The sequence below is a fragment of the Podarcis pityusensis genome (assembly GCF_964106645.2).
Source record: "Podarcis pityusensis genome assembly, chromosome: 8".
Lineage (NCBI taxonomy): Eukaryota > Metazoa > Chordata > Lepidosauria > Squamata > Lacertidae > Podarcis > Podarcis pityusensis.
In genome coordinates, this window is record NC_138033.1 from 78,637,046 (window position 1) to 78,651,330 (window position 14,285).

The following is a 14,285-nucleotide window of genomic DNA, read 5'->3' on the forward strand; positions in this document are numbered from 1 at the left end:
CTCCACCTGTTGTTGGACTACAACTCCCATGATCCCTGACCACTGGTCCTGCTAGCTGGGGGCGATGGGAGTTGTAGTCCAGTAACCTTTGGGGAGAGTGCAGTTTCCCTGACCATGCTAGACAGGCTATCCCACTGACTGACTTGTTACAAGCACCACCACATGTCAAACAAACCCCCTGTAAGGAACGTGCAAAAACTGTGAACTTCCCAACGCAAGTTTTCACATTTTTTTTTGTGGTTTATTTTATTTTTTATTTTTAAGTATGGAGGCTCAAGTATAAGATGTAGATTCCGATTTAAGCATTACAAATAAAATAAAAATAACCGGGGAGGGGTGGGTTTAAAAAATTTTCTGCATTCCATAGAAATCAAAACAAGAGAAGGGATTTGGGGGCGGGGGAGAGAGAAAGCACCTCACTGTCCCCATTAAGAAAGAACATCTTGCAGCCATCACCAACTCAGCAAAATTCCTCACAGCTCAAAAAGTCGGGGGGTGGGTGGGAGAGAGTTTACTTCAGCCTTCTGCACCCCCCCTCCCGCACAGCCCCCCACCCCCAAACATACATGGAACAATTTCTTTTCCAGTTTTTCGTTTTCCTCTTTCACACACCACAGTATATAATAAAGTTTTTTTGTTGTTTGTTTTGTTTTACATTTTTTACACCAATGTAACAAAAGATGAAAAGAAAAAAGCAGAGGGAGGGGAGGGGGACGGAAGGAAGGAGGGAGGGGAAGGGAAGGGGGGGTAAGACTAACAGAATGGCCTGGTGATTTTATGCATATAGATGGTGGGGTGGGGGCCAGGAAAAAAAAACAGGGCAACGAAATAAACACCCCCCCTCCCGTGGATCTTTTTCTCTCTACAGAAATGCGCTCTGCAAAGTCTTGAGAATTAAAAAAAATATGGTGCAAATTAAGCCAAGAGAGAGAGAGAGACTGATGAAAGTTTATACAGCTTTATTCATCCGGGGTGGGGTTAGGGAGGGGGTGGGACTTGAGACAGCACTTTGTACGTGGGCATGATGTGATGGAGACGCAGACAGAAAAAATAGTGGCAGGCGGGTGGTGGGGGAGAGGAGAAAGGGAGAGGGGGGAAAAGTTCTCTAAGAAAAAGGAATCTAATGAGAGCATGGCATGTCTCGTTAGCATCGTCAACGGAGCGGGTTTTCTTCGTTTTCGTTTTAGCTTTGCTGCTTCTTCTTCAAAGCCTCCACCAGGTCGATCTTCAGAGCTTCTTGCTTTGATTTGTCCGCAAAAGTCTGCACAGACCTGGAGGGAGAGAGCCAGAGGGTTAAAAACGAAGATTGCAGAGTGGCTGATTGGGAAGGGGCCTTGGATTTGCGTTTTTGGGGAGAGAAGAGGCAGAAACTTATACGTTATATAGTTATGAGCCTGCTAAGAGCTCTTTTCTGGAAGACGACTCTTCTGGCATTCCACAGGTTCCTTGCTAATTGTGACATCTCCCTGAAATCTGTTGAGGCCTCTTCCCAACTGCTGTATGCATTCTGGATTAATTTACATCACTGTGCAATGACTGCCAAGTGTCTTAAAAAGTAGTTGAAAGTCATAGTCCGAAGGATCAATTTTTTCCAAGCGATTCTCTTGTAAACCTTCCTTTTTGTAAACTGCTCTGAGGTGTTGTTTAGCAATTGAGCTGTATATAAATTTCGTGACAGACTGACTGAAGAGGCTAGTGGGTTGCATGAGCCCGTGCTGGCTGGGGGAGAAAGCAACAGCCCTCTCATCTACTGTCATGCCTCTGTTACTCAGATAGACTAACGCTGAATGTGGAGGTTCCATGGCACCATCACTGCTGGCAGACTGATCCCCTCCAAAAACTGGCCCCATATCCTAGGAGTGAAGGAGCAGTTGGCCATTATTTCACACCTCCTTAGGTTTCCACAACTCTACTGGAAAACTACTTTGTCCGTTCTATCTATCTATCTATCTATCTATCTATCTATCTATCGCTTTAGTAGACAAAATCAAACCCACACACGTTTTTCAGCAGTGTTCCTGAAAGAGAAGGGAAATTTTCTTCCCAGCTGCCATCAAAACAAGCAAGGCATCTCCCTTGACATGGCTCAAGGGTTTCTGTGGCATGTTAGGAGCTTAACTCGTGGAAGGTTAAGCCGGCCTGAGGTTAGTCACTGCCATGCAGCCTAAGCAGTTAGAATTCAGAAGAGCAATTCTTTTTTCCCTTTAAGACAGTGGGGATGAGACTGAACAGTATTTGATTTGGGCTGGGACTCTTCGGTGAATTGTATTGTTCCTGACAAGAGTCAGGGGAAGGAAGAAATGGCCATCAGTCAGACCTTGGCTTTTCTACTTTCCCTGTTTTCCCTGTTGAGCCTCAGTCCCAAAGCTCTGTGGATTATTGCCACTGTCTGTGGTGCTGCAGAACAGCCAGCAGAATCCAGCTTCCGTTTTAAAAAGTGGGGAAAGAGTGAAAACAAGTGCCTAGACCTCAAGAAAAAGGGGGAATAGTTCAGCAGCAACCTGCAACTAAATTTGTATTCTGCAAAAGTCCAAAAGAATAAAAAACAATCCCCAAATGAATTTAAGTGGTGTGTGCAGAATGCAGGACAGCGGGCTTCAATTTAACTTTTATAAAGCCACGTTTCTAGTCCACAGTGCTGGTAAGAGAAGCCCAAACGTTTGTGAGCAATGCCTGCTGAAATCTTGGAAGGGAGGCTTGAAGAAGGTGGAGTTTCAGCACCCCACACAGCTCCTTGCCCCCCCTCACCGAATCAACTGATAGGGTTTTCTGTGGAATTTCTAACAGTTACCAAATTCCACTTTTTAAAAAAGGAAGGGATGGTGGTGTTACATTTACAAAGAATTTGCTGGCGTTTCTGCATGGTGTATACACAGCCCTTATGGCGTGGTTTCTCTCCCCACCCATGCACAGACTGATAAACAAAATCACACACACAAAATTTATTTTTAACATACCAGGTGCAAGAAACTCCAAAACAAGTGGGCAAGTAAGAACAAATCAAGCCTTTGGAAGAAAGGGACAGTGAGAGAGAGAGAGAGACAACGGGCCCTAGCATGTTCCAACTGGTTCAAGTTAGAGGTTAGGGGGTTAGTTTGTGTGAGGGCAGAGAGTGCCCCAACATGCGCTCATGGAAGGCAGGATTCGCCCGGCCAAAGTTAAGTGCTGTTTTAGTGCCAAGTGGTGCACTTTGCAGGCTGGAGGGAGGCCAAGGGGGAATACCTGGGCCGGCTTAGTTATCCGGCTGAATGTACATCTGGCGTTGGGTCAGGACTTGGGAGAGCTCCCTCTGCAACTGCTTATACTTTTGGTTGTCGGGAATAGCATCAATAGATCTAGAGAGGAGCAGGTGCGGAAATGGAAAAAGGGAAGAGAAGCAGAGGAAGTAAAAGAACAGGTCAGAAGAGTTGGAGAAACAGAAGCAGAATGAGGGGGGGCACCGGAGTTGTGAGAGAGAGAACACGGCAGGTAGAAATAATTGAGTGGGAGAAAAGGGGAGACAGACGACGTTGCTTTCAGGTAGCAAAGGCAGAGAGGAAGGAGTTCACCGTCAACTGATGCTTCTTTTAGTTTGGAAATCGGATGACACACAGCTTGGGGGTGCCTGGGAAGCAGCTGCTTCTAAAGTAGCAAGCTGCCAAGTCACACAGAGTGCTTCTTCAAAGAGGAAGCTCTTTGTGCTACCTTGAAGCTTGCTGTCTGAAACCAGTGCCACATCAGTGTTGCAATTTAATTGGAGAAATGCAGCTGGGAGAGGGTGGGGATAACAAAAACCTAAGACTACCTCAGAAGAATTTAACAGAACAGGGCACTCTTAACGGTAGAATAGAGGTGAAATTCCAGTTGGTGCTTGTAGTGGGCTTGAAATGCAGGAAACCAGGACTACATAGCATTGCTAAAATGTGCTGCAGTTCAACACATTCCTCAAAGAGAAATGCCTTTTTTTAATGATGCAATTAATTCATGGGAGTCAAGAGGGTGGAGGAAGGAGGGAGGGGAGGGGAGAAGAACAAAAACAACCGCAAAGTTGCAGTCCATCCCTTACCTCAGTCCATTGACAATGTCCTTCGTTTTCCCAAAATAAATCTCATTCAGCGTACTTCTGATTTTATTCTCCATGTCCTAGAAATGGGGTGGAGGAGGAGGGGAGAGAGAGAATCCACAATCAGTTCAAAGTGCTAGTTTCCACCCTAGAGGAAGTGGCAGAAGCAAGGTAGAGGGCCTGGAAGATGACCCATCACAGGAACACACCTGTGAAAAGCTTTCAGGTGAAAAGGAACCAGGTGATGTTTGCTGCGCCTTTCCCCTTAAAAACAGAACTGCTTTGCTCTGCGTTGCAGCATGACGCCCCCTCAGACACCCAATTGGTACACACTGAAGCCCACACCCCCATCCAAGTACAGTGGTACCTTGGGTTACATTCAGGTTACAGACTCCGCTAACCCAGAAATAGTACCTCAGGTTAAGAACTTTGCTTCAGGATGAGAACAGAAATCGTGCAGCGGTGGCATAGCGGCAGCAGGAGGCCCCATTAGCTAAAGTGGTGCTTCAGGTTAAGAACAGTTTCAGGTTAAGAACGGACCTCCGGAACGAATTAAGTTCTTAACCTGAGGTACCACTGTATTTTAAAAATAAAACCCTCCTTTTTGCCTTGTAATGGCTGGCAGGATGGATGTACTGGAATCAAAAGCATTTAAACTGGCAAGGGGAAAAGGCCAATTTAAACCACAGAATCATTTTGAGGAGACGATGTTCTTAATGGGGCTTATTGCCTTCAGCAAGAAAAATAAACCCCAAAGTGGCATGTTTAAAATAAATGAGAGAGAAGCAAGGGAACTGAAAAACAAATGTGTAGGAATAAACATTAAGGTTTTAAAACAAGAGACAGAATGTTGTAATCCCTGCCACTAGAGGGCAGCAGGCACCCATGCAAGCAAATACCCACTGCAATTCAAGTCAGGAATTGTGGGTCCATTTAAAGCAATATTGTACCACTTTCAACAGCGATGCTTTCCACAAAGAATCCTGGGAGCTGTAGTCTGTTAAGGGTGCTGAGAGGTGTCAGGAGATCCCCTATTCCCCTCCCAGAGCTACAATTCCCAGAGCGGTTTAACAATCAAGCCCTCTTCCCTGGGAACTGTAGCTCTGGGAGGGGAATATTGGGGAGGTCTCCTAACAACTCTCAGCACCTTTAAGAGGCTCCCAGAATTCCTTGGGGGACACCAGGGCAGTGGCATGAGACCGCTTTGAATGCATGGTGCAGTTGGGGCCTATACAACCTCAAAGATGAGGTTGGGTTTAAGTCTAGCTGGATCCCCAACAGTCAAGCAAACAGGTGGGGTGACTAAGGATCTTTTAACTATTGAAGGCTGTGATAGGCAGGAGAAAGAGAGGCAGACAGAGCAGCATAATGAGCAGTGTTGAATCTGAACCAAGGGAACCTGGATTGGAGTCTTCACTGAGCCATTTACGCCTCGGGCAAGCCTTTCTTTCTCTCCTTAACCAGCCTCCGAGGGGAATTGTGCAGGTAAAATTGTGCAGGTAAAACGCAAAAACGAACAAAAAAGTTGGGAGTCCCAAAAAGCAATGCTTCCCCAAAATGAACTAGATGCTCTCCCACTCTGTCTCATTTGCCCTTTCAAGTCTGCCCTAGCCTTGGATGAGGCCAAGGGACACACAGCCAACAGACATTCTTGTCAGGGTGTTAACAGGGTGCATTGACATTTTTGGAGAGAAAGGAGGCGCCTACTTGCCGGGCGGTGTGACCTTTAAAAGAACAGCAGCCAGTGGGAGCCATATATTTTGAGAGAAAGGAGGGAGGGAGGGCATGGCTGTTTTACAGGTATGATGAACTAGCATGCCAGGGAGAGAGTCCAAGAGGGTGCTAGTTCATCATACCTGTAAAACAGGATCTAAGCACAAGAGCACTCGCTCCCCTCCGGAGGTGATGAGAAGCACTTTAGCCTCCAACTCTGCATGTAGAGCAGGGGTTGACAACCTGCAGCCCATGGGCCACAAGTGGCCCAAGGGGGGTCGTTTAAACGGCCCATGAGCTGCCCCAAAACTGAGCCACCCACTCGGTGAGTCCCCGCGCGCTGCAATAAACCAGCACAGCATGGAGCAGGGACTCGCTTTCGTGGTACCGAAAATCGCGTCTGCGCAGGTGCCGGAAATTGTGTCTGCGCAGGCGCGATCCAGCCCACGGAGCGATCTCCGCGGGAGTGAACTGGCCCAGGTGAGGTAAACCTTGCTGACCCCTGATGTAGAGCATAGCCTTCATAGCTAGTAGCCATCAAGAGCTTCCCCCCACCCTGTTAATTTAATTTCAACAGGTCAACTCTGAGTTGAACTTAGCTGGATACAACCCAGAGTGTGGTATCTGGGTGCAAACCGGCATACTCTAAGGATCTTGTTTCTTGCTTTTTTAGAAAATGGAAGTTACTAGTCCTCAAGACTAACTTAAGGTTCATTCATTTCAACAGGTCTACCCCAAGATGACCTTTGTTAGATACAACCCAAAGTGTGGGATCTGGCTGCAAACCAGTGCAACCTGAGAATCTCTCCCATTTCTTTTTTTAAAAAAATGGAAGTTACTAGTCTTCAAGACTAATGTTCATTTCATCAGACCTACCCTGAAGTATAATTTAATTGGCTACAACCTCGAAAATTTAAATAAAGGACACAAAATGGTAGAATTTAAGTTTCCACAAGATGCAAAAATAACCAGCAAGGGGGCTGGGCTCTAGCTGTAGATGCGTTAGCTGAAGCCAAAAAGTTCCATTTAGCCACCATACAGGAGAGCGGTAAGCAAATTGTTAAATTTGGGCTGATTTGGCCCATGGGCTGCTAGGTGCAAGACTAGTGTTGTAAGAAGGTGGATGAACTCCAGGGAGGAAATGGGGGCATTCCACCCCACATGAAGACTCAACTCAACTGTCCCGGCCTCTTGGGAGATTGGGGGGGGGGGGGTCGGCAACAGGGTAGAAGAGGGCACCCTGAATCTTGACTCCCTTCCCACCCACCTTGTCAGGACCTACCTCTACCAAGCGCCCAATGTTGGCTATGTGTGGAGAGGAGTCGCTCACAGTCTCGTCTTTTTCCATCTGGAACAGGGAAGGAAGAAAAATCTGGTTAAGAGGGAAGTCAACACCACAGAGGTTACACTGGTTAGAGCTCACCTGTTTGGGAGTCTGTAAGGAGGAAGAACACTGGGGATAGAGGAGAGAAAGGGAAGGCTGCTTGAGGCATCGCCCAGGACCGGCTTGAGGACCAGAGAACGGTGGCGCCTTCACTTGGCTGTATAACATGAGTGAAACTGCTGCCACTCCTGAGTACCTCCACCACCAAAGCCCAGCACGCTGAGCAGTTCAACAAAGCCCCAATGCTCTTCCGGCTTCAATGTGAGCCTGAGAGGCATTGGGGCTCACTCATTGTGTAGGGCTGGGCTATGTATCTTGGCTGCTTCTTCCTCCCCTAAGGTGGGAAGCAGCAGCCAATATACAACAACAACAACGTTATTATTTATACCAACAACAACAAAACAACAACAACGACGTTATTATTTATACCAACAACAACGTTATTATTTATACCCTGGCCATCTGGCTGGGTTTCCCCAGCCACTCTGGGCGGCTCCCAACAGAATATTAAAAACACGATAAAACATCAAACATTAAAACCTTCCCTAAACAGGGCTGCCTTCAGATGTCTTCTAAAAGTCAGATAGTTGTTTATTTCCTTGATATCTGATGGAAGGGCGTTCCACAGGGCAGGCGCCACTACCGAGAAGGCCGTCTGCCTGGTTCCCTGTAGCCTCACTTCTCGCAGCAAAGGGAACCACAAGAAGGCCCCTCGGAGCTGGACCTCAGTTGTCCGGGCTGAACAATGGAAGTGGAGACACTCCTTCAGATATAATGGACCGAGGCTGTTTAGGGCTTTAAAGGTCAGCACCAACCCTTTGAATTGTGCTCAGAAACGTACTGGGAGCCAATGTAGGCATTCCAGCATCGTGATATATCAGCATATCGTGGTATTTAGCAGCTGATATATCGCAATGTTGAAAGTCAGGTATTCCCCAGCCCTGTTAGTAGGCGGTTCCCTAGACCAGATGGATGGATGAAGAGCAGTACAGTGGTGCCTCGCAAGACGAAATTAATCCGTTCCGCGAGTCTCTTCGTCTTGCGGTTTTTTCGTCTTGCGAAGCACGGCTATTAGCGGCTTAGCAGCTATTAGCGGCTTAGCGGCTATTAACGGCTTAGCGGCTTAGCAGCTATTAACGGCTTAGCGGCTTTAAGAAAAAGGAAACAAACTCGCAAGAACTCGCAAGACGTTTCATCTTGCGAAGCAAGCCCATAGGGAAATTCGTCTTGCGGAACGACTCAAAAAACGGAAAACTCTTTCGTCTAGCGAGTTTTTCGTCTTGCGAGGCATTCGTCTTGCGGGGCACCACTGTATACAAATTGAATTAACAACAATAATAACAACTACTTAAGGAAAGGGCTGTAGCTCAGTGGTAGAACTTCTCTTTTCCATGTAGAAGGTCCCAGGTTCAATCCCTGACATCTCCAGGTAGAGTTGGGAGAGACCCTGGTCTGAATACCAGGGCAGCCACCACCAGTCAATGGGTAGTACTGCCCCCTGGGGGCAGGTGGGATTACCTACAGAGGTGCTAAGAGGCAGGGGGCACTGAAGCTATAAATGACCACCAGACTTTGGAAAGCTGGTATCGCTGGATCAACTTCATCCATTTTGTTGCATTCATTAAACTGAACAGTTTTAAACTGGATTTTGAATAAGTGTGCAATTCATAATTGTTCACCAATCAGAAATTTATTGTTACAGTGGTACCTCGGGTTACATACGCTTCAGGTTACATACGCTTCAGGTTACAGATTCTGCTAACCCAGAAATAGTGCTTCAGGTTAAGAACTTTGCTTCAGGATGAGAACAGAAATCGTGCTCCAGGGGCGCAGCAGCAGGCCCCATTAGCTAAAGTGGTGCTTCAGGTTAAGAACAGTTTCAGGTTAAGTACGGACCTCCGGAACGAATTAAGTACTTAACCCAAGGTACCACTGTATTTTCTTCCTTCATGGGCTATGCAAACCGCTTTTCCAAATAATGCTTTTTATGGAGGGTAGTGTAGGGGGAGGGACGCGGGTGGTGCTGTGGGTTAAACCACAGAGCCTAGGGCTTGCCGATCAGAAGGTCGGCGGTTTGAATCCCCGCCACAGGGTGAGCTCCTGTTGCTCGGTCCCTGCTCCTGCCAACCTAGCAGTTCGAAAGCACATCAAAATACAAGTAGATAAATAGGTACCGCTCCGGCGGGAAGGTAAGCGGCATTTCTGTGCGCTGCTCTGGTTCGCCAGAAGCGGCTTAGTCATGCTGGCCACATGACCCGGAAGCTGTACGCTGGCTCCCTCGGCCAATAAAGCGAGATGAGCTCCACAACCCCAGTCTCGGCCATGACTGGACCTAATGGTCAGGGGTCCTTTTACCTTAGTGTAGGGGAAAGTGGGGATCGGTTTGTGAAACTAGAGTTGGCCCCCCAAAAGCCTGGGGAACTACCAGTACCTGTCCTGAGCTAGATGCCCCAAAGGGCTGACTCTGCATAAAGCTGTCATTTTGCATGACTCAGGAGGTGTGAGATCACTGCGTAATTTTGCCTCTTGGTTTATTACCAGCAGTTTTATCGGACTCATTTCCGGAGCCATCAAGGTGCGTCTCACAAGCAAACGAAAACAAGATTAATGGTAATTGCAACGTTGTCTGAAATGCATCGGCGCTAAGATAATATGATTTCAGACTCATAAACACACACACGCACGCAACAGCAACAGCAGGAGTAGATTCAGACACAGCCTAAGATAAGCAACAGCGAATCTGGGGGTCACCTGCCTGTTTTGTTTTCAGTAGATCAAATGCAATTAAGAGGCGACGTGAAAAAAGTTCGTTATAAAATCATGCACGGTATGGAGGAAGTGGATTGGGTTGTTGTCCCCCATGACACTACAGGGGTACCTCTGGTTACATACGCTTCAGGTTACAGATTCTGCTAACCCAGAAATAATACCTCAGGTTAAGAACTTTGCTTCAGGATGAGAACAGAAATCGTGCTCTGGCGGCGCGGCGGCAGCGGGATGCCCCATTAGCTAAAGTGGTGCTTCAGGTTAAGAACAGTTTCAGGTTAAGAACGGACCTCCGGAACGAATTAAGTACTTAACCTGAGGTACCACTGTAGAGCTTGGGGGTGTCCAATAAAGCTGTATGTTGGATTCAGGACACTTTTGTCATGCTGCGCAGGGACAAACTATGAAACTCATTCCTGCAGATGGCAGCAGTCGCCACCAATCTGGATGGCTTTAAATGAGGATTGGGCAAACTCATGGAGGATTAGTACAGTCATACCTTGGTTTTCGAACAGCTTCGTTCTCGAACGTTTTGGCTCCCGAACGCCGCAAACCCCGAAGTGGCTGTTCCGGTTTCCGAACTATTTTTGGAAGCTGAACGGACTTCCAGAATGGATTCCATTCGACTTCCAAGGTATGACTGTGTTAGGAGTGTCTACTAGCCGTGGAGGCAGCAAATACTTCTGAATGCTGGTTGCTGGAAACCAGGGGAGCAGGAGAGGGTTCCTCTGCTCAGGTCCTGCTCGTGGGCTTTGCATTGGGGCATCTGGTTGGCCACTGTGAGAAGAGGATGCTGGACTAGGTGGGCTTGCTGGCCTGGTCCAGTGGGCTCTTTTATGTTCTTATGCTGTGTTGGACAAAGCCCTTTGAGAAAAAAGAACTCTCGGGTCAAGACAACCAAGGGGTTTCAAAAGAGGCTTCTGATCGTCCCTGGAAGACTCTCGCCCAGCTGTTTGGAGCTCCCCCAGAACCACGGGACGGGAAGTTTGCAGGGGGGAGTGGAGGAGAGGGAGGAGAGAGGCACTTGCAGGTCTTTCTCCCTCTGCTTGCAAAACCAGCCCGGGGGTGGGGGGGGGGGAGAGACCAGCGCAAGCCAAGTGTGTCTGCTGGGCCCGACGGGGCGTGTAATTTAGTCAGAGCCTCCGAGGCAAGATGTGACCTGCACGGTGGCAAGGCGCCAGCTCCAATTAGCTGGCCCTAGTTCGTTTTTGACATACAAAAGGGAAATTGGGGAATGGCGGGGGGAGAGATTACGGCCTCCGTTTTGTTTAGGATTTTTGCACTGGAAGAGAATGCAGAATCTGCAAGGCGAGGTTGTGGGGCCCTGCTGTGAGCATGGGGGGGGGAGGGTGCCCACAGTCCCTTGGGAGTTTCCGCTCTCTACATGGAAAAACGCACACACTCTCACACAGAACCACTTCCCACACCTGGGCACACTGCTGGCAAGAGCCGCAGGAGCTGGAAAAATTTTTTCACGTATGGTGCAGATATTATGGCACTGCTCTGAAGGGCCCCCACTGAAAAGAATCTGCCCCCCCCCCGTATTTCCTGAGCAGCCCAGGTGTTCCAAGGGGCCATGTGTATGTACACACAAACACAAGGGTGTGTGCCCCTGCTGGCTCAGCGTGCCAACCTCCCTGCCACTCCTTAAACATCAACCCCTTAGAGCTTCCTCTTCCCATCTCAGGCAAAAGCTAAGCTACCTTTTTACCTTTCCAGACCCATTTCTGAAGCCACCTCTCTCTTCTGTTTGGCAGCCCTGCTTTGCATCCCCGTTTCCAACTCAATAATGGGCCTACTCTAAGTAGGACTGGCGTTCACTAGGATAGAACCCAGAGCATGGTAAATGGGTGCAAACAGCTACACCCTGAAAATCTCATTTTATGTTGTTTTTAAAAAATGGAAGTTAACTAATCGTCAAGGATCATAAAGGTCCCTTAATTTCAACAGTCTATGCTAAGCAGGACTTAGCTGGAGACAACCCATAACCATCCCGTTTGTGTTTATCGTTTGTATTTATTTTTTAAAGTATACAACTAGCAAAAACCTGAGGGGGCAAAAGGAACAAGATTTCTCCCTCCCTCTTTCCCTCCCACAGCATGCCATGAACTTCCTCTTCCACTAGCTCACAACTGGGTTGTTTCAGCTGCCTCTCGCCCTCAGAAAGGGGAGGGAGTGACTCACCCACCTTGTGACTGGGCTAGAGACCTGCCCCATTGGCTCATGCTGTGCCCCCTCCCCAATTCTCCCCTACTCCCCACTGTCTTATTATCCAGTCACCAGAGGAACAGAAAGGCCAAAATGTTCACATGGAGAAACAGGAGGAATTCCCTGGCTGGGGCAGCGGATCTCAACTTGACTTTAGCAATTCCTCTCTTGCTTGGCAAACAGGGGGAGAGTTTCTCCCCCTACCGCCCACTGGCACCAGGAAACTGGGCACCGAGAGCCTGAGCACAGAGCGTGTGACGCACTGCAACTTCAGATCCCCCTGGTGGAAGGCGCAAACCCCCTTTTCCGCCTGCCACGACCCCACCGCACAAAGTCCACCATTGCTCTTCCACTTCACCAGAGGACGACACCCGGAGCTCTGCGGGATGGGCCTCGATTTGAAAGTGAAACCCTGGTGAAAATATACAATAGCCAAGAATAGGCAGAACAGCGCTCTCCCCGTTACAGTGAGGCCCGGAGTGAGTTATGGCCTGGCCTTCCGTTGTGGAAGGAAGGATGCTCTGTGTGTGTGTGTGTGTGTGTGTGTGTGTGTGTAAGTGTGTGAATAAAGGCAGAACCCACACCCTGACATAAAATTCACCTCTGCTACCTAAGACTTCCATACAAAAGAAGCGTGGCTGCCATGATGTTGTTCTAACCCCTGTCGGCACAGGAAGGTGGCTGAATTTAATCAATTTCATAAAATTTATATGGAAAAGTTAGTGGGAAGTGGCTTTCCAGGGGGCACCCAGGAGTGGGCAACAGGAGGCTCAACCAGATAGATCCCTCTGGACTTTCCTTATGTACCTACGAGTAACAGCAAGGGAGGGAAAGTTATACCGAGTTAATCCATCTAGCTCTGTACAGTCTGCACTGGCTGGCAGTGGCTCTCCAGGGTTTCAAGGCAGGAGATATTCTCAGCCACACCTGGAGATGCCAGCGCAGGTTGCACCGGGGACCTTCTGCATGCAAAGCAGGTGCTCCACTGCTGAGCTATGCCTGTTCCTTCAAGACATAGGAAGCTGCCTTATACTGAGCCAGACCCTTGGAGGTGAGGCCAGGGATTGAAGTTTGGGACCTTCTGCATGTCAGGCAAATGCTCTACCACTGAGCTACAGCCCTGCACTTAAGACACAGTAGCACTGGAAGCTGCCTTATACAGGGCCCATCGGTCACGATTCTCCAGGGTTTCAGACCAGGAGCCTCTCCTAGCCACACCTGGAGATACTGGGGGCTGAACCTAGGACTCTCGGCCGACAAAGCATGCACTTCATGACTCCTTGCAAGTTTCATAGTTAAGATCGCTTCTCCCCCAAAAAAATTAGGAGGGAAGGAAGGCAGGCTCTTGTACCTGTCTGGTGAGGCTGCCCCCAAGGTTCATAGTGCCAGAGCCGGTTTTGTTCGTCTGCAGCCAGAGCATCACTGTGGAGGTCAGCTTGTAATGGGCAGTGCGGCCACTGGATTTCTCCTGGAGGGAAGGGGGAAAAAGAGTTACCTCTCTTGAAAATGGACAGCTATTGAATAAAAGCCAGCCGCCTGTCTCTTCCCCCTCCCCACGTCACGGTTGCTCTGGTGCTGGTGTGCCCTCTATTTTCTTCCCTGCAGGCTGCAAGAGGTCAACAACCTCCCCCACCCCCAATGGGCTAGAGCATCTCTATCCTGCCCATCTCCTGAAAGCCCCCAGAATGCCTTTGGTTTTCAATTGGCTCTACTGAACCAAGAAAAGACGTGTTTTTCTTTTGCGCTCGGGAGTCATCAATCTGCTGACCCAGAAGGATGTTGCCTGTCGCTGGGACAACTACCTGTGGCTTTTAATAAGCAGCTGCTTTTAAAAGGTACATTTTTATATTTTTTTAATTTTTTTTTTGGATCTGGGAGCATCTTTTTCAGTTGTAGCCAGACAAATTCTGCTTGTCTCCCCAGAATACCCAGGGCCTGTTTTAAACCATCCAACTGGGAAAACAGACCTGGAGGCTGAAATCATAGAAAGACAGCTGCGGGGAGAAACAGCAGCAATTCACTGGCCTTTAAGAGAGCTTTTGGGTTTGCTGATCTGACTTTACCTTTCCCCCCAAACGGCTTCGGAGCGGTTTCCAATATTAATAGGAGGGTGTGTGTTTTTTTTGCAGAGGGGAGGCAGTGAGGGGGAGATCAAGAGCAGCGGTGGCAGGG

At 48.5% G+C, this 14,285-nt stretch overlaps 1 protein-coding gene across 2 annotated transcripts in view; it reads right to left on the reverse strand.

Annotated features, from left to right (window-relative positions):
• Positions 1–219: 219 nt before the first annotated feature.
• CAPZB (capping actin protein of muscle Z-line subunit beta) overlaps positions 220–14,285 on the reverse strand; it is a 71,801-nt gene continuing 57,735 nt past the window's right edge. The window contains exons 6-10 of one of the 2 annotated variants that reach the window (XM_081018005.1): positions 13,465–13,581; positions 7,038–7,103; positions 4,046–4,122; positions 3,223–3,335; positions 220–1,271 (exon numbers count right to left, since the gene is read on the reverse strand). In XM_081018005.1, the coding sequence (XP_080874131.1) occupies positions 3,233–3,335; positions 4,046–4,122; positions 7,038–7,103; positions 13,465–13,581 (363 nt within the window). In that variant the 3' untranslated portion in view covers positions 220–1,271; positions 3,223–3,232. The remainder of the gene's footprint in view (positions 1,272–3,222; positions 3,336–4,045; positions 4,123–7,037; positions 7,104–13,464; positions 13,582–14,285) is intronic. The other variant, XM_081018006.1, reaches the window with a different exon arrangement.